At 41.4% G+C, this 21,237-nt stretch overlaps 1 protein-coding gene across 2 annotated transcripts in view; it reads right to left on the minus strand.

Annotated features, from left to right (window-relative positions):
• Positions 1 to 21,237, minus strand: part of SAMD12 (sterile alpha motif domain containing 12) — a 376,744-nt gene that overhangs the window by 159,326 nt on the left and 196,181 nt on the right. For both annotated transcript variants that reach the window (XM_019803196.2, XM_019803197.2), the window contains exon 4: positions 6,680 to 6,820. In XM_019803196.2, the coding sequence (XP_019658755.2) occupies positions 6,680 to 6,820 (141 nt within the window). The remainder of the gene's footprint in view (positions 1 to 6,679; positions 6,821 to 21,237) is intronic.

The following is a 21,237-nucleotide window of genomic DNA, read 5'->3' on the forward strand; positions in this document are numbered from 1 at the left end:
GGAAGAAGGAGTAACCACAGGTCAGGTGATTTGGAGCCTTCTACATTAGGTGATGGAATGGGAAACGGCATTAACCTCGAGAAGAAACACAAGGGGAAGAATAGGCTGGGGAGATGGCGAGAAAGACAATGGAGTTACCTTAGAACATTTTTGAGATAACCGAATATTCAGAGTTCATGCTCTTTAGGGAGATTTAAGTAAAGATCTGAAGCTTCATAGTGATCTAAGATGTATTTGAGAGTCACTATGAAGGAGGGGATGGTTAAAACTATGGCAGTGCATGAGATTCTCCAGGGAGCATGCACAATGAGAAGAGCTAAGAGGACCCATTCCCCAGGTGGCATCAATGTTCAGGGAGTGACAGAGGAAGGGGACTTGCTACCAAAGAGAAGGAGCCACTGGAAAAAGAGGAGGAGAACAACAGGGTCGTCATCATGCCCATGCAAACAGATGAGCACCAGAGAGGCAAACTCAATGTCAACCAACGATAAAGCGGAAGAGCTGAGTATGAAGAGAACATACATGTGAACACCAGATCTGTAACACCAGTGGCGCAACTAAATAAAAGACATGGAAAAGCCTGGAAATTCAAAGAGTATAATTTGGAAGACACTAGAAGGGGCTATCAGACATACCTCACATATGCATGAAAGGGAATCTGATTGGTTCAAGTTTTCTTTCCCAGGAGCTGTAAATATTACTATAATTATGTTCCTCAGAGGAAAGACAAAGAAAGATTTCTTTTCTTTTCCTTTTTCTTTCCTTTTGTTTTTTAAAGATTTTATTTATTTATTTATTTGACAAAGAGAGAGAGAGAGAGAGAGAAAGCACAAGCAGGGGGAGTGGCAGGCAGAGGGAGAGGGAGAAGCAGGCCTCCCCACTGAGCAGAGCGCCAAACATGGGGCTTGATCCTAGGACCCCAAGAACATGACCTGAGCTGAAGGCAGATATTTAACCGAATGAGCCACTTGGGCGCCCTGGCAAAGAAAGCATTTCTTAATGACAACTGAGATGCTAAGAAAATTTTAGTTAAATGAACAAGTGAACCATAAACATATTTGACTTTGATTTATGTTGAGACAATTCACTAGAAACTCTCAGGAGTTTCTTAAGGGCTTCTTAAGATGGTGGTGGCTCAATTAAGTGCTAGGTAAGACTTCTACAAAGATGGAATGATTTTCAGAAAACTTGTAATATTTTTGTATGTGTGAAAGCCAGCCTCTAACACTGTTTTTCTTCTTTTATTATCTTAAGAATACTGGGCCGACAGTTTCTTAATAATCATATAATTATGATACAACCCAGCAATTTCTAGATATTTAGCCAATGAAATGAAAACTCATGTTTATATGAAAACCAGTACATGAATCTTATAATAGTTTTATTAGTATTTACAAAACTGGAAACAACCCAGATGTCCCTCAGCTGGAGACTGTGGTATATCCAACTGTGGGATATCCACCCAGTGAAATACTAGGCAATTAAAATGAATGAACTGGTGATATACACCACAGCTCTGATAAGTCTCAGCGAATCACAGTTAAGTGAAAGAAGTCAGACTCTCTGATTCCACTTATGACACTCTGGAAAAGGCAAAACTAAAGGTATAGAGAACACAGCAGTGGTTGCCAGAGGGTGGGGGCAATGAGAGGAGCTGACAGCAAAGGGGCACCAGGGAGAATATTTTTTGGAGTTACAGAACTTGTATTTAATATCTTGACTGTGGTGGGGGTTACACAACCATATGCATTTGTCAAAAGCTGCAGAGCTGTACACTAAAAATGGTGCATTTTACTGTATGTAAATTAAACCTTAATCGAAAACAATAAGGACAAAAGAACAGTGGTTTGGGAATTAGGAGAACAGGGATCTAGTTTCAGTTATGCTACTAACCAGCTGTGTAACCATGAACTATTCTCTAATCCTCTTTGGGTCTTGGAGCCCAAAACTGTAAAATGAGATTGGAAAAATTTTCTCAAAGAGTCTATTGCTATGTTCTACAAAGACTTCCTTCTTTAAGCAATGTGGTGGACCAGATGGCCTATTTCAGATCAGATGGCCTACTTCAGTCGCTGAAGTATCACTGTGGGGGTGACTGGACTAAAATATCCACTCTGTACACATGGTTCTGAAAAGTCTTCTTGGATTAGAAAGTAGTGTTTCTAATTTGTGTCACTCCAAAAGATGAAGCTCCAGGAAAGTCCTCTGGTCATGCAATTCTTAACTAAAATTTGCCACATATATTTGGACAATGTGGAAGAAGTCCTTCGGGAAACACTAATGTTTAATGAGCTCTAAGTGGCCTTGGTAAACAACCGTGGTTGTCTTTTTTTCACTCTGTAGGCACTCATTAAAAAGGCATTTGGAGATGGTGGCATTTACTGCCTACATCTGCTTTATCCTCCAGTTTGGATACTGGTTTCTACTGCCCAAAGTAACCCCACCCTCACAGTTGTGATGACATTTTTACACTATCCATGTACTTGTAGCCAAGGAAGACATTGAAAAGGACACCCCAGGAGTGATATATATATACATCCCGAGATGAGGGAAGCATTTACAACTCAAAAGGGAAGATACTAAGAAAAAAAATAATATTGATAATGCTATTAAAAGTTTACATTTTTGCCCCTGGAATGCAGGAGTCCACAAACTATGGCCCACCAACTATGTTTGTAAATAAAGTTTCATTGGTATACTGCTATTTTCAATTCCCTTAAGAGTACCTGTGGTTGCTTTTACATGATGTAGTAGTTACCACACATACTGCATGGCCCTTAAAGACTAAAATACATACATGTGGCCCTTTCCAGGAAAAAAAAAAAAAAAAGTCTGCCAACCCCTTTTCATAGACTATGCCATAAACTATGCCATATGGTTTCCGCATAAAACTTCATTTAACCATCACAGCACCACCATGAAACAGGAATTATTACCGCCATCTGACAGATCAGAGGTGCTGAAATGTCATGGATAGAAGTTTGCTGTTGAGTTGGACAGACCTGTACTGTGCTCTTTACTAGCTGTCTGACTTCGGGTCTATTACTTAAATTCTTCATCCTCTGTTTCCCCATACGTAAGTTGGGGCTAACAATAGCACGGATCACGGTAGGGTAACTGTCAGGACTTGATGTGACAATTAGTGCGGTGATTTGTATATTAGGCATATGAGAAACAGCTTTCAGTATCCCTGAAAAAAAGACCCTGGGGTCTTTTTCTTCCTACAAATATTGTCCATTATAAAAAAGCTAAAGATGCCCCTCTTATATGCTTGGTTATGAATTAATTTGATACTGTGACCACTGCTGTGTGCTACATAAGGAGCCTTTCTCCCATCTCTCATGAATCAAGCAGGAGAGAATGATGATGTTTCCAGCTCTGTACTGCATTCCCCCAAACAAGCGGAGATGACGTAACATGGGTAAGTTTTCTACAGGAATGAGCAAACTAGCAAGCCCACCAAACTGATGTCTTGGCCACCTCATGGACAGGACACAGAAGACCAAAAGACCATATGGAGGAAGAAACCACCTCAACGGTCTCCAGGGGAATGCATTCAAAGGGCTAGATGTGACTTATGTTTCTGGCAAATGTCAGGTAGTTACAGGGCCATGGTGAACAACAGAAGGGAAATCAGAGGCCAGCATTTTAGCTGAGGACAGTTCCAGCTTTAGATGATGAGCTGTTTTCTTTTTTTTTTAAATAATATTTTTTTATTTTGTTATGTTAGTCACCATACAGTACATCCCTAGTTTTTGATGTAAAGTTCCATGATTCATTACTTGATGATGAGCTGTTTTAAAAAATTGTTTGTCACGATTCATTGTTAGTGCCTTTATAGGCACTAACAATGCCTACAATGCCTGATGCATTTACTATGACTCCATCATGCACATTTTTAAAATACTTTATAGTTTCTGTCTCTGGGTCAGCATCCAGAAGGAGGAGGGTAAAAACTTCATGGCTCCTGTGTTCAGATGACCCACAGTAGTCTGCAGGAGCTTCCCCAGTCCTTTTGAGACCATCTTAGTCCTATTACTGTCAGGGGGCTCCTGGCCAACAATGTGAAAATGACTGGTACAGAATCAATAGCTTAAGACCCAGTTTTAAAACAGCCATCAGAAAGTTGGAAAAGTAGGCTTAGCTATTATTTCCTTTAGAAACACATTCAGGGATTTTCAGAAGCTAAGTAGCATTCTAAAATCTTTGTTTGGACTTATTCAGCGTATTATTTCTACTGATTAATATTTGCAGCGATGGGGTATCAAATATTCAATACTGAACCACATATCAACCCCATGGTGAATTTCCCTATGATATATATGTTATGCCAGTCAGTTACTTGGGTAGAATAGCATTCCAATTTTTATTATAGCAAATCCAGACCCAAAATATTTTAAGCCTACCCCAGCTGTCTTTAGAACTTCTATTATCAGTCATAAAAACAACTTGTCAATTTTTTTGTTTCGCTTTTTTAAAAAAAGAAACCATCACTTTAATAAGGCTATAGATTTTCTAAAGTCTGCCTGGCACGAAATGAGTTCAAACATTAACATGTAAAGGACAAGCAATAAAAAAGGTAATATGAGTGCAGACAATATCCAAGAGCTAGTGAATGTGATCTCTTCTAAAGGGAGTGGAATGAAAGAATGCAAAATGCACAGCCTTTCAAAGCTAAAGAAAGTGACAACAACTGAATTGAAAAGGCTGAACTTAGCATTACCTTCCCAGAACACAAACATATATTTAGCTTAATAGACTTGAGTACTATCTCAGGAAAAATCTTATATATTATGCATCTAGGGCAATGAAAGCTGTAGAAAATGATTTTGCAAAGCAAACACACTGCAGGCTGACAGTAGCGGGCGGGGGGGAGAGTCTAAGGCACGCAAGATGAGTTTAGGTCTCATTTTCTATATATCATCATAGGAAGAAAACAAAAGAGCAGAAAAAACCTCAAGATATAACCAGAATCTGGCAGGATGATGCATGTGATTGAAGCTTAAAAAATGTGCAAGTATTTTCTGATTATAACCATAATACAGATTTAAACGAGAAAATTTGAAAAATATTAAAAAAAAAAAAGAAAGAAAACAATTAAAATCACCCACAATCCCGCCACCTAGAGAGAACCATTATCAAAACATTGGCACATTCATTGGCACCCCTTTTTCTGTGTACATATAAAAACATGTCCTTTTTAAGAAATTTGGTTCATACTGTAAATAAAAATTTTTACATGCTCTTCCCCCCACCTCCACTTCCTATTTTTTTCTCAAGTACTTCCCCATGTTGTTGTACATTCCTTGAAGATTTAATTTTAATGACTGCATTATATTGTATCTTACAAATATAAGAATTATTTGTTTCTTTCCATATTGCTGAACCTCTAGGTTGCTCATAATTTTTCAGTTTTATAAATAGCACTAGGATGGACTTTCTTATAATAAATCTTTGAATCTCTATTTACTTCTTCAAAGAAACTAAAAAAATATATCAGTATGTCAGATTCAAATTTAAATCACTCAGTGTGCTTGTACCAATAAATTTACCACTGGAAGCCTCTGGAGACAAATGCAAATAATGCATATCAAATAAACACACTATTTTCGTATCACTCGAAGTCTGTATCCATCCTTATAGAGCAGTCATCTTTAGGCAGTACATCACTTCTCTAGGCAAATGGTCTATTACTGGGTTATAATCTAAATGCAATAACGTGAAACTTGGCTGACCCAGATTTCTCCAATATCAGTATGCATGCAGTTACAATATTCTACAGATTGAAAAATACCCCAGGCTCTCAAAAATACATATTTTATCATCCTTTCACTTAAAATGGTGTGTAATGGACATTAAAGTAAAATAAATAAAGGGTTACAGACAGTGGAGGTTGATAGCAACCAAATCTTATGTAGACACATGAGTTACACATAGTGCAACTTAAAGTTTTCTTCAAATTCCAGCTTTTTTTTCTGTCACTTCCTGGTATAGGTCCCTTAAGCGCTCCCAACATATCGAATTTATTAATGATTCTTGTTTGGAATTATATGGTCATAATATTCCAGGCTTAAATTCTTTACAATTTATTTTCTTAAAAAATGATTCTATTTTCAGGATGCTAAATAACGTTCTCAAAAATCTCTCAAGAGCGTATGTGTTCATATGCTTATATATACAGACACATACCTTTAAAATGTTTTTCTCCCATTAATCAGTGAAAAGCAAAGTAAAATGAAACACAACACAAATCCCACTTGTATCATGACTGTATGAACTATGGAGTCATGCAAATTCCGAGGCTCCCTCAGAATTGGTGGTCAAACTAAGGCAGCTTGGGCCACACTGTACAACTCTAGGGGTGCAACTGTATCCATATCTCTGGAGTTGTGCAGTGCACAACCTATACAACTCTATGTGAGGTCCTTGATATTAGGTCATCAGATAATTCCATCTGCTCACCCATTACTTATTTGTGCATCCTTCCCCCAGTGACCGATGAAAAAGAGAAGTTTTAGGAGGGAAGTGGCCCTTAAATCTCTCTCTATATTTTTTAAATAAAAGAAATTCTGCAAAAACACGGAAATGGTTTCTCCCTGGCTCCCCTTTGTTATGATGGTAAAGGTTTCTTTCTTCCCATCTTCCCCTTCCATCCACCCACTAGGCAGCAGCAGGATACCTTGTGTGAGTAACTGTAGGTTTCTGACTTCTTCGCGCACCTTCAGCTGGAGCACCTGTTGTAAGATATGCTGCCGGAGGTTCTCCTGGGCAATCCCCATTCGCTCGAGCTTTTTGTCAGTCAGTCTCAGCAGGGCTCGCCCTGCAGGGTTTCGAGAAATAAAAGAAAAAGCAAATGAACAATGGCTGGAAAGGATTTCCATCTTCGTTTTGGCTAATCCTGCTGGAACAGTACTTTCCTTCTAAACAGACACTTTAGGAGAGAGGGTCCTCAATTATTCTGACAAGAATATCATCAGGATAAAGAAAATGCACACATTGAGAAAAGAACCCCACTTTTTAATCTAATTTTGGCCAATCTCCACTGAAAACACACAGAGTCAAATAGAATAGCAGAATTTTAACCTGGGTATTTTGGACCCAGATTGCAGGTTTCCATAGAAACAATGCACTTTGGCGGGTCCTGAGGCTGGCCCATAGGAACTCATGTACTGACAGCCCAGCGGAAGACCGGGATGTGGTAGCTGTGGTTATAGAGAAGCTCACCAATGTCTAACCCAGGTTACAAGAATGTTTCTGTGAAACACACATGTAAAGTTCCCGTTGTCACCTGCAGGCATTTGCCTGCTGCCCCCCTCGTGCTAGGCTAGACTTCCATTTCCAGCTGGTGGGAACTAAACCTTGATCCCAATCTCCGGCCTCAGGCAAGGGCTGCAGCAGCACTGTGGGCAAGGGGAGCAGGGTGAATGAGGGCATCTAAAGACTGCAAAACAATGAGTCTCCAGGAGCAAGTGCCTGCAGGGTGCAGACACCCTGGACCCCAGGCAGCCTGGCATGGCTTCCTTTTCCCCAGGACGTCTGCATGACTCCCTTTCTACCGTTGTTTCCATCAAATTCCCAAATTCTCTCCCACTCTGTGTTTGCCCTGAAAGAAGCAGACTTCCATTGCGAGGGCTTAGCACAAGAAATAGACAGCACGATTGTGGTTAAATGCTGTAGCACCATCCTGTTCTCTCTGCCTAGCACCCCATCATCATACTTGCAGAGCTTTCTCATTTAAACTGATGTAGAGTCAACTATATGTGATCAATGGTATGTACACCTTTGGGTTTATTATCACATACACTTCAGAAAGTAAATTCTCTACCTCCTCAGAACAGAAACCCACCAGCCAGGAGATGGGATTAACGGACATTTTCATCAGAGATATAGGGAAGTGTATGTGGCCTGTGAATAGAGACAGGCAGATAGAAAAGGTCAGGTAGGAGCGATCTCTGCTGTTTGCTCTTCTCTTTTACCTCCTGTTAACCCTTACTAAATGCATTAGTTGGGATAAGTAACATGTTACAGTAACAAATGATCCCCAAATATCAGTGGCTAGAGTAAGGTTTATTTCCTGCTTCCTGTACACATCAAATGACAGTCCATCCACCTTGAACATTGCTGGAAAAGACAAGGACATGGATTCTTTCTCCTACTCTCCCATCAGGAAGCATCTCTACCAATACCTTGATTTTCCATAAGATGCATTTTGGACTTCTGATCTCTACAACTATAACACAGTCAATTTGTGTGGTTTTATGCCACTAAGTTTGTGGTTATTTGAGAGAGCTAAGGGGTTGTGAGCCTGAGTTCCAGGCCAGGAATAGTCCTGCCTTCAAATGCTCTCCTCACCATCAGACCTTGGTCCTGAAGTTTCATTCGGGAAATAACAAAATGGGATCGGGTATCCTTTTTGTGGATAATCTGCTTCCAAATAAGACATCCAGCTCTTTATACCTGCTCTCAACTTACAAATACTGCATAAAAAACTCCCTAAGTTCAGATGATCTAAATTCCTCTCAACACCAAAATATAGATCACCCATCCTCCTTTCTGTTCCCCACGAATTGAGCTGTGGTTTCATAAGCTGTGACATTAGGGAGGCGGTGCTGCTGAGGTACTAGTAAGACACATGGGAGCTGGGTCACGGTAAGTCGGCTGGTCTGTCTCTAGAGCATGGTGCTAGTAAGTCAGGATGAGGATTTTGTTCGGTGTGCATGGTTCAGCTTTTCTGTTCGTGGTCTCCTGAGAACCTCTAGCCTCAGTCTTCCCAGTAATATACCTGACTGATCAAAGTGTGGCTCCATAAGCCCTATTAGAATGTTATCCCCTACTTGGGTGGGTTAATGGCTTCAGCTCTGAAAATGCAAGTTACAAAATACTACTAGTTGTAGAAATCTGTGCATTTTAGACTATGCGGTGCAAACAATCGTGCCTATCAAACATTTCACATGCTAAATACTCAGCTGTTCAAAATGTTATCCAAATCCTGAGAAAATAGATAATATTTCCATTTTGAAGAAAGGAAAATTGAGAAGTTGAAAAATACTCAGAATACAAGAGCCTTTCCTAATTCTTCCTACTATACCTTCGGTTGTGCTTTATCTTCCGTGGGAGGAAAAGACAAGGCTCAGACTTCAAGAAGAGAGATTATGGGGAAATTGTATAAAACTTCCTGATAAAACAACTTCTCGAAAAGATCATGATCTGCACACTGAGGATGTTATGAACAAAATCTGATTCACTGTCTTCCTTGGATGGTTTCTACAGAGCCACTCAGGTCCATGGTTCTGAAAAATCTGCCCAATAATTAGATCATTTCCAGCAGCAAATGTCTCATCAATCTCCTGTCCCACCACCTACTGCTGACCACAAAATAGTGTCCAAATTAAGTGTGGTGCTGCTTTTGATGCTGGTGTCAGGGAAGTGATAAGTAGTCAATCATCAATCACATTTTTTCTTTTTTTTTTTTAATTTATGTTGTCATTTTTTGTTGCTTAGCATAAAAATGCAATTGTTAATCCGACAAACACTATTGAGCACCTACTCTGTCCCTGTCCCTTTGTTATTCACCTTGAGTATAACATGAACAGGACAGAGAAGGTTAATTTTGGTGCCTTCAGAATGGCAAGGCAGGCAGCTAATGATAAATGTTGATAGGCTTGTGATGAGTGCTCACAAAGGCCAAAGATTGCAGAACTGTGTGACCTAACCTAGGCTGGGTACCAGGAAACTGTCACTGAGTAAAGAACATTTAACCTAGGACTTCAGGAGTAAGTAAGAAGTAGTCAGATCAAGACAACTGGGTAATGCAAAGATTTTTTTGGAAGTCCAGCAACCACGTGGATGAAGAGGGCGACCACTACTGCAGACAGAGACTAGAGGCATGCTCTGATGGCTTTTACACTCCCTGCCTTTTCTCCGGAGAGGGCCTTGGGCACCTTGCTCTGCGCTCAGTAGTCCTCATAGGGAGGAATCAAGAAAAGAAAAATCAATTCAGTCTCCAAAGAGGAGCACCAACTAAATTTCCTAATACTCCAACCTAGTTATAAATGGCACTTAGTTAATCCAGGCTGCTAGGCCTTCACAGACGCATAGATTCTTGGGGTTGGAAGAAGCTTAAAGACCTCCACATTGATCATATGCTGACCTTTGACCTCTTTCCTTTATGAATCATGTATTGAGCACCACTGTATGCCTGACACTATTCTGGGTACTGAGGCTGTGGAGAGGAATAGTATTTTCAGTCTTCATGGAGCTTACCATTTAGTGCCAGAGATGGGTAATTTACAAAAGAACTGATATGCAGAGGCCGACAGGGACCCCTACCAGAAGGATGGCATGTTGTAGTTTGGGTGGTGAGGCAAGGCCTCCCTCCACAGGTGACCCTGGAACATTCAGAAGTGTCAAAGCAATGAGGGGAATGGCAGGAAGGCTTGTGTCACAGGGTGAGGAGACAAGAGAATGATAGGAAATGAGGTCTGAAAGAAGGCAGGTGCCAGACCACGCAGGGCCTGCTAGGCCTTGGTGAGGACTTTGGATTTTATTCTGAACATGGGAAATTTTAAGCAAGGGATGACGTGGGTGTGGTCTTATGTATTAAAAGAATCCCTCTGGTCCCTATGCGAATGGTCTGGGGGTGTGGAGGTGGGAAGGTAAGGAGCAGTGGGAAGAGTCAGCACATGGCATGGTAGTCAAAGCATGAGGGGCTGGTGCCTCAGACGCAGATGAAGGGGAAAAAGTAAGCAGCAGCTGAATTCTGAACTGCAATACCTCGAAGTGGGGGGGGGTGAGAAAAAGGCAGACCCCAGAGATGATGGGGTTTCCACCGGAGCCACCAAGGGTTGGGGGACCATTTCAGTGCAGGAAGCTGAGGCCCCATGCCACGTGAGCATGTGTTTGAGAGACTGCACCTCAAATCCTGGCAGTGTGAGTGCTATTTTTTCTCTTGAGGTCACTTGGGATACAGAGAAGTAATGGAAAGAACAGAACTAAACGAAGGAAGATTCAAATATTTTTTTCTTCCCCATAGTGCTTTTAGTTCTCCAACATTCTTCTCAAATCCCAAAGTTCTGAGCTGACTGGGGTAAAGGGAGCACGGGGGCACATGCTGGTGGAGTTTGGAGAAATACAAGGGACCAATTATGACCCAAGCTCCATACTGCTTCTCCCCCAACAATGTCCTCAGGGCTAAAAATGCTTTCCCAGGACCCTCTGCAGAAGCTCAAGCCAGGGAACAGGCAATGAGGAAGTTCACCCAGCAGAAACATGGGTCTGATGCTCTGCTAATGGGCCTGGAAAATTAGTACTTTGCTGCAATTTAAGCTTGAGTGTAGACATAAAAGCTTTATCAAGTGTGGTCCTCCACAATGCTAGCTCCGTAAGAATCAGGATCTGTCCTGTCAGCTTCCCTACTGTCACTGTCCCTACGCTTGCACATAATGCTCAAATATTTATTGAATGAATACACTTAGTGCTACTAAATGAATGTTCTCTTCTTTACTCACATACTGATGATCTCAAGGTCATTAACTGACTATCTTTCCTGATGCAAGAGACTTGGCTGGAAACCGACTCCCGGGATGAGGAGAAACTGAAAATAGCCGAGGGTGGAGGCTGTATTGTGTTGGTGGCGACCGCAGATGCCAAGTTGAAAGGAACAGGGAACTTGACGCTAAATGAGTACTTTGCCTTCCTGCAGGTTTAAAGAAGGATAAGTGTCTCGTTCTTCTTTTGAACAGGCACCAAGTGAGACTGCCAGGCTCAGTGGGCAGATGGGCAGCAAGAAGGGACGAAGGCCCATGGACACAGAGGGCAGCGTATTCGTTTCCTACAGTTGCGGTAACAAACTGCAAACATGGGGACTTAAAACAACAGAAATGTATTCCACATACTTCTGGAAGCCAGAAGCTTCCCTGGGCTGAAATCAAGGTGTCGGCAGGGCCACACTCCCCCTGGAAGCTAAAGGGGAGAATCTGTTCTTGCAACTTGCTGCTTCTGCTGGCTGCCTGCATTCTCTTGCTGGCGGCCACGTCACTCTACTCTGTGTATCTTTGTTTCACCTCCTCTTCTCTTCTGTGTGTGTACTCTCACTCAGCTTCTCTCTTGGAAGCACGCTTGTGATGTGACTTAGGGCCCGCTGAAATAATCCTGGATAATGTCTGTCTGTGAAGACCACATCTTTGAAGATCCTTCTTCCTTATAAGGTAAGCATTTACCACTTCCTGTCTCTGGGTGGCCGTCATGCAGTCTACTCCAAGCTGGAAGGAATCTTCGAGATTTCAAGTGAGGCTCAGGGAGGGGGAGCTGACTAAAGCCACACAGGAAAAGAGGGGAGGACTTAGGCCTAGATATGTGTTTCTGAGCTTCAGGCCTAATCCAGGCTTTGGTCTCTAGTTCAGGTGTTCCCTACCTTCTGCTCAGAAGCCCTGTCACAGCTTCTCAAGATGGGTGACCGTATGCCATAAGGCACAAGGGGAAATTTCGGGCAGGGGTGCCAAAGATGTGGCTTCAGGCCCTACCCTACTGGGAAGTCTTTGTGCCACTCTAAGTGGTTGGGGACTGCCATTCTTCCCAGAGAAGAGGCTGGGCCACAGGGACTCTTTTTTTGCTATAAACAGAGGTCACTTACAGTTCTCCCAAGAAAAAGGCCATTTGTACCCTGGGCTAGCTCCAAATCTGCTCTTAGGAAAAGGCCTGTGTCATGCACCAGGTAGATATTCCTGGCTTTACCCTACTCTTGGCTGGTTAAGAGCAACACAGTGATGAGTGCTGGACACACAGCCAGTGTCCCACAGCCGGACCCTGTATCTCCATCTCCTCATCATTCCAAAGTTGGAATATCTGGAGCAAAGAAATAGGGAGAGAGGTAGAATGGCAAAAGCTAAAAGTTTTAGATAAATGCTCAGGAAAGCATACGTGAGACTTAGCTTTCTCATTTCTGCAATGGGGATGAAAAAGACACTATTTCGTAGGGTGACTGAGGTCAAATGACATAAAACATGCACATACCCTTTGCAAACTGGAACCACTAAGATCATGCAATACGGGTCTTATAGTTCTTTGGCTGGCTGAGAATGCTTCCTCCTCCTCATAGCAATGATCATGACAACAAACATTTATCGAACAGTCACTGAGTTAAGCACTGGAGAGTTTGACACGGATAACCTTACTCTCTGAAGATACCACTATCTATACCTGACGAGAGCGACTATACCCAGCTGAAGGTCACACATCCACTAAGCTTCAGATCTGGGACGCCAATATACATAAAGACCATGCTCTTAACCACCCCCTAAACTGCCACCCAAGAATTCTTCTAATAGACTTTATGTGACCCCAAGCCCGTTTCTCCTGATTCCCATGTAGGGAGCACCAACAGGGCAGGTGAGAGGCTGAGGGTCAGAAAAAGGTCATCATCTTTGACAACTTAAAGGCAAGCAGTGCAAACACTGGGATAACTTCATGATACACGATCCGTGATGGCCTTCATTCTTTGGTCTTCACTCGGTAGAGTATCACAGCAGACTGAATGGTCTTTGACAGCAGCTGTTAAACAGATTCATCCTCTCTGTCATACCGATCTCTATGTCTGTACCAGCAACTGAATAGACCACTAGGGGCTAAGAAGAGAAATATAAGATGATTTCCCTGCCAGAGAGACAAGCATAGGTTAAGAGCTCACAGGAGGGGCACCTAACTTAGCTGGGGTCCTTGAACAGCAACAACAAAAAAAGCCAAGATGGTTTGAGGACGAGGGAGAAGGGCATTCAAGGCACAGGGAACAGCATAAGCTAAGACAGGGATCTGAGAACCAAAAGGTGTATTTAGGGAACTCCAAGAAACTTGACAGTGTTGCTTGTGAAGCAGGAGGCAGGAAGCACATCACGCAGGGTCATGCCATTTCATGATGTTCGACCCTATAAAGGAGCCAGCCTTACTCTTTCTCTGTCCATCCCAAATTAGCACGTAGGAAACACTAAGGGATGATGTGCACAGTTCAAAACACTCCCATTTACAGGACTAATTTACGAATACCTCATTTTTGCCTACATTGTACCCCTGCCCATTTCTGGTAAAAGAATCTCTCTTGACTTTTGGGAGCTAGTCCTCCTCACCTGGTGGGCCTTTTAATAATAATAATAATAATAAAAAAGAAATTCCCATGGTACCTTTTACTTCTAAAGTACTATATGATGTTCTTGATTATGTTTATTTTTCATTTTCTGATTCCCTTCCACCTCCTCCCATCCTGTAAGATCCACAACCGCAGGGTTTCATGGATGTTTCCAAGCACCGAGCTAGAATGTAACTCAAAGTAGGCACTAAATATATTTTGGTTAGGGGTGCCTGGGTGGCTCAGTCAGTTAAGCGTTTGACTCTTGGTTTTGGCTCAGCTTATGATCTCATGGGTCATGAGTTTGAGTCTTCCATCAAGTCCCTCATTGGGCTCCGCACTCAGTGGGGAGTCTGCTTGAAGATTCTTTCCCTCTGTCCTCTCCCTGATTCATGCGTGCGTGCTCTCTCAAATGGATAAATGAAAAAAAAAATAAATATTGGCTAAATTAATGATGGGTGTTTACTAGAATTCATTAGAATTGCTAAAATTTGCTAGAATTGCCATGGTTTCTAAGAGAGAAGTTCTTTTTCTTTCTTAGATCATGTCCCAAGGGACAATATGAGCCTAGACTTGCTGTTAGTCGCTATCTTTGCCAACATATGGAGAGAAGTTGCTAGAGAATTAATCCAACAGAGGGAGCAGAGCTGAGAGAAAAAGAAAAAAGGGGAGTGAGAAAGGAAGATGACAATATGGGATTTCCTGAATACAGCCTTGCCTGAAGTCAGATACCCCTGGGTTTCTCATTTATGTAACACAATATTGGGGCAGGGCAGGTTAGCAAGCTGAGCTCATTTACGCCATTTGCATCCAAGGGAATCTTGACTTACAGGTCCAAGCTCATGTGTGATGCTTAGTTGAGGCACTGCACCATCTCTCTTATTCCCATTTTCAAGAAATCCCATCATGGTGTAGGTAAGAATGATATGAACCTATCCTATAATATTTGGCTTTCAAAAAGTTAATCATTGGCAAATTTTGGTATTTTAATTTTTATTCCTTACGAATGGTTTGGAATATACCTTAAATCTGACTGCATATTTCTATTTGATGCACCTGGGGCAAATCCCTACCCAGTTTACAACCGGAGGTCACAAGTTCAAATGTTGTCAAGTGTGTGAAGAGAACACTCTAAGGGACAACAGGGAGTAGGTGGACCACAGTGGATTGGACAGTTTGGTTTTTAAATTTTTCTAAAATGAGCAATTCCAACCCATTTTTGCTATGCTAGAATATAGGCTGAGTGTTGCTACTTCTACTATTTTTAAGTTAAGAACAACTGAAAATCCAGAAGTTTTATGAAGCCTCCCAATTTAAAATTTGCCCATTTTTCCCCCATACTATGAGAGGCAAGCAATTATTGCATATGGGTCCTATTTGGCTCACAAGTTGCCACTTGCAACATCTGACTTTTAACCTTCCCTCCCCCACGTCCCTCCCACTTGCAATGGAAAGTGATTCAGGAACCTCACCTTCAGCGTTTCATCAGACTTTAGGAACAGACTCCAAGTTTGGGGATTTCATTCTCTACAGACTATTCCAAATTAACAGCTAACCCAGGCCAAGGGGAGCTGAAGACTAGTGAACTGGCCCTCTGTTTTTTATAACTTGGATGTGCCTTGCAAATCTATCTTCTTAAATAACCCTTACCCCAGTGCTAGATTTCCTAAAGGTGACTGCGAACTACCAATACCAGAGCTAACAAGGACTCTGAGGTCAGCCAACCTATTACCTCATTTGCTGGCAAGAATGGGTGCAAAACCTTCCAAGACCAATAAATCTCTTCTCCCCTCACCTGAGAGCATAGCCCACTGCCAAGCCTGGTCACTCACTTGGTTACGTTAAGAATGATTAGCCATCAATTGAAGGCTAAGAGAAGGATTCATGGACATTTATTTGCACTGTAGTTACGGTAAGCAATTTATCATACTGATGGGAACTGGAACCATTGGTTGTTTTGTTTGTTGTTGTTATGTTTTTAACCAGTCTGGGGTAAAAAGACTATTTTAGACAGCCTAGTTTTTTTTTTTTTAAATTTAATTTAACCTTATTTAAATTCAATTAATTAACATATAGTGTATTATTAGTTCTATAGGTAGAGGTCAGTGATTCATCAGTTGTAATACCCAGTGCTCATTGCATCACATGCCCTCCTTCATGCCCATCACCCAGTTACCCCATCCTCCCAAACCCCTCCTGACAATCTAGTTTTTTGGTTGAGTATGTTCAGGTGCTTATGATGTTAGTAGGAAGAAACTGGAATAACGTCATTTCCCATCTGAAATATAAATTTAGAAAGAAATTATAACGTTTTTCCAACAGAGTGAAAAAGTAGCCTTGCACTATTCTTTAGCCCTCCAAGAAGGAATACAGATCTTCAAACAGTAAATTAAAGGTTAAATCCTTTTATGTTGTTGGTAGTACATAGAGTTACCAAATTCCCTCCAAAAATTAATTTAAGAAACCCCTAAAACATTTTGTTTGGGGATTCTGTTTTAGTCCATGGGAAGACTTGGTAATTACTTCCCTTGTACCTCAGAGCAGATTTTTCAAGTAAAGAAGTCTAGTACCAACATACAGAGACTAGAGCTGAAGATTTATGATATCATAAATAACCTTCAAGGTCTTTTCTGTTTTTGATAGGTAGACCCAACCTCTTGGTATGTTTGCTTTTATTTATTAGCATTTGTACGCATTGTTTTGGGATTCTCCGTTAATTGAGTGTCACTAGGTGAGCAACCCACCGTGCATTAGGCATCTTTTATTTTTATTTTATTTATTTATTTTTTTAAAGATTTTATTTATTTATTTGACAGAGATAGTGACAGCCAGCGAGAGAGGGAACACAAGTAGGAGGAGTGGGAGAGGAAGAAGCAGGCTCATAGTGGAGGAGCCTGATGTGGGGCTCGATCCCATAACGCTGGGATCATGCCCTGAGCCGAAGGCAGATGCTCAACCGCTGTGCCACCCAGGCGCCCCTAGGCATCTTTTAAAATTAATTGCCAGGAAGCATGTGAGATGTCTATCGACAAGTGTCCTCCCAGCCCTTGATATTCTGCTGATGGCCATAACAGCCAAACATGTAGTGTTCATATGCTGAAAACAGGCACTAGGCATGCTGGCTTCTCTGTGTGAATTAATTTGAACCAGTGACTCATAGCCAAAGTAATGTTTAAAAAAAAGTTGTAAAGCTACTTTGACTCTCTCTTCCTGATGCTTAGGGATTTGTTTTTTCTTAAACTTTTAAATGCTTAACTTTACTAGCATCAGGGATTTTTTTTTAGTAGACATATTAACAAGTGAGTACTCTCTCCGGTCCAGATACATTCAACAGAAGACATGGAAACAATACTCCTGCCTTCAGGGAGATGAAAAATTACCTGCGATGTAAGCTCAGCAAACATTAAAGAGCCTTAAAGCAATTATGTGATGAAACCTGTAGCAATGACCATGAGGACCATAAGATCTTGAAAGTCACGGTTGGATTAACCAGTTATTAGCTACCTGGTTATTGCTCTGTGATGATTCACATTTTTTTTTAAAGATTTTATTTATTTTTTTGACGGAGATAGAGACAGCCAGCGAGAGAGGGAACACAAGCAGGGGGAGTGGGAGAGGAAGAAGCAGGCTCATAGCAGAGGAGCCTGATGTGGGGCTCGATCCCACAACCCTGGGATCACGCCCTGAGCCAAAGGCAGATGCTTAACCGCTGTGCCACCCAGGCGCCCCAATGATTCACATTTTTAGGCTTCAGTTTCCTTACTGGTAAATTGGGGATGATGTGACACCCTCTCTGCCATGTTGTCCTGATGTAAGCAAATAGAAAAGTAAGCAAATAGAAAATAACGTTGCCACTTATAGAAAGAAAAGTAAGGAGACCACTCAAGATCCTATGGGGAGTGGTGTAGCTCGCTCCAAAACTGACGGGCTCCCTGAAAGAATGGGACCCTGATGGTGAGAGCGAGGATCCTTTACCAGGAACGAGGGGTAACAAGGAAAAGGAAATTCTACTTATGACATGCCTTAGACTATTTTGGCAGTATTGTCATTCGAGCCCGGATCATTCTTTGTTGCGGGGGTGGGGGTGTCCTGTGCACTGTAGGATGTTTTGCAGAGTCTCTGGCTTCTACTTGCCAGATGCCAGTAGCACCTGATCCCAGCTGTGCCAATCAAAAATGTCTCTCGAGTTCTGCCAAATGTCTGCTGGAGGGCAAAATCCCCCTGGTTGACAATCATTTATCTGGGTGTTTGCGTCCAACGGAGTCTCAAAATGCTAATGTCCAAGAGACAGACTAATCCTCAGCACTGAAGGTTCCTGGGACTCAGGTGGTTGAGGAGGCAAATAAACCCAAAACTTACTTTTGGGAAGAGCACCTACTGTGTGTCAGATCTTTTCCTAATCATCGTCCCAGTTAATCCACAAAGCACCCTGGAAAGCATTCTTAACTCTATTTTAAAGATGAGGGAACTAAACCTCATGGAGGTAAAGCACCAAAGCACCCAAATAGCAGAACAGGGATTTCAACTCAGTTCTACAAGTAAAAATTTCCACGCATTTGATCCTTAACTGTCTCAAACCCATAGCCCTAGCACTTCAAATGAGGTTTGACTTAAGGGGCCTCATTAGTAATAAAAGTTGACTGAAGTTTCCCTGTTTGATAAGTAACCAAAATTTGAGGGAACCAAGACCATAAACATTGACACTGGGATTGCTTCAACACTGAAGAAACAATTAAAATACACATCTACATAATGTTCTCTTTCATATTCCAAAAGGGAGTAAAAATAAGCTCATCAAGCTTGAAGTCCAAAATTTGAAGTCAACAGGTTACATCACTAAAAGTTATGTTATATTAAGATAAGCAACATGAACAGATTCTCAGTGTCTTGTTTATCCATGTCTCCATACATGCTTCCCCTTCTAATGCCTTCCCTCCCTTCTTTTCTGATGGGCTTCAAGGACTGGCTCAGGTCTGTCTTTCTCAGCAAGTTCCCCCTGATTCCCTTTGCAACCTTACCTGTGGAACAGGTAAGATGTAAGGTGGTGCGTGCTACCGCAAAGGTCCCTTACTTAAAGGTCCTTAAAGCAAAGGTGTATCCTTTCATTTATATATTGCCAACATCCAGGAAACTGCTTAATAAACTACTGAAATAATATTTGGACAATGTCACAATAAAGTTTGTCAAAGGAAACCCAAGTTAGAGAATGCGGCAGACTGTAAGGATAACAGCCCCATGTTGCATTGTCACATACGTTTGAACTAACTGGCTTTACCATGTCTGTAACATCAATATCTTGACTTTGCAAAAAGACCTACAGGCTTGCAAGAGCCATCTAAAGTCCAGGCTGGTGATGGTGCTAAGGACTGTAGGGCTTGAGACAAAATGGATAACAGCTTTCTTCTCTTATTCTTTCATCTCGGAGATTATAATGCTAGAGCAGGAAGAAGAGAGGAAGAACAGAATGAGAGAAGGGAGGGAACTCATGCCATGATGAATTTGATCACTCCTGTACAGTGCCAGCACAAGGGGAAGGGGCACTGGATGGACCCGGCAGCATAGACAAATGGCTTTATGATGCCTAAGGGCATAACCCATGGAGTCAGATGCTTGGGTCTAAATCACATCTCTACCACTTACATGACATGCTACCTTAAGCAAATTACTTAACCTGATTTAAGTGTTCATTTTTCCATCTTATCAGTGATTATGATAAGAGTACCTCTATCATAGAAATATGTCTAAGGAATAAATGAGATGATACATGAAAGCACTTAGCACAGTACCTGACATACAAGAAGCTTTCAATAGAAGTTAGCAATGGATGATGACCTAGACTGAGGACTAGCCACAGGTGAGCCAATGATCAGCAGTGTGGCTCCTTTGTTCCCACAGATGAAATGTATGAAAACCCCCATGCTAATGGCGAACACCAATGCTTAAGTAGCACGCTCTGTACTCACTGTTACTCTCAACCTCTACTTAATGGCTCAGATCACTTAGCTGCCCTCAGTTTCCCTTTTTATAATTCTACTTTATAGGATGTGTCTCAGATATTTAAAGTAATTTCAGATTGAATTTTTTTCTAAAGAACTCTAAGTTGCAATGAGACATTTCAAGAATCACTTGGAAAGAAAGCAAAAGAAGGTCAACTTGGGTTTTCTCCAACAAGCGTGCTACAGCCAGTGTTCTGGAACCAAATGGCTACATATGAGGGTTCTCCAACCTCAAAAGGTTTCAAATTATCGTTGTAAGTAACAGTTTGTTCACTGTGGGTACAAATAAAAACATGCCATAATCAATAATGAACTCTTTACAATAAGTTATAAATGATAATCAAAGAGACCCCGAATAAGCTGGAGAAACAGAGGAAGTTGAAGGAAAAAGTGAGATTCTTTGGGATGATTTTTTTCCTTCTGACTTGGATTTGGTTATAAAATCTTTAGTTCATTGTTAAATAAAGTAAATAATAACTTATATTTTAATCATGTTAATTTCTTGGGGAAGGGACCTGAACTTGTAGTAAGAACGCTTGGGTTTGAAGCCTGGTGCCTCCATACTGTGGGTGTTATGCACTTGGACAGCTTACTGCCACTTAGTCACAATTTCCTCATCTGTAAAATGGGAATGATGATTTTGGTCACTTGGAGTTTTCTATGTGAAAGTTAAATTAGGTAGTACATTTGAAAGTGCCTGGCACAGTATCTAACTCAACACATTTCTTTCAAATTAAACATATAAATTACATAAAGATGTGCCTCAGGTGGGCTTCTGTCATTACACTTACTATATTATAATATAATCATGAATTTGTTCACACACTTGTCTTCCCTTCTAAACTCTGGGCTCTTTAATGAAGAGAATATGGCTTTCATTTAACTGAGTAACTCCAGCACTCGGAAGTTGGTGATGTTCATTAAAGTGTTGCTAAATGAATGAATGGATTTCTCCTGTGAGAGAGGGAGAGCAATGGCATCATCCCCATTTTAAAGAAAACAGGCCCAGAAAAGGGGAGTTGCTCAAGGTCACATGGCTAGTAATCAGCAGAGCAAAACCAGAACCAAGGCACCTGATTCAAATTCATGCTGCCTCTATTTAGAAATATTCAGTGTTCATTTAAT

Source organism: Ailuropoda melanoleuca, chromosome 9 (assembly GCF_002007445.2).
Source record: "Ailuropoda melanoleuca isolate Jingjing chromosome 9, ASM200744v2, whole genome shotgun sequence".
Classification (NCBI taxonomy): Eukaryota; Metazoa; Chordata; class Mammalia; order Carnivora; family Ursidae; genus Ailuropoda; species Ailuropoda melanoleuca.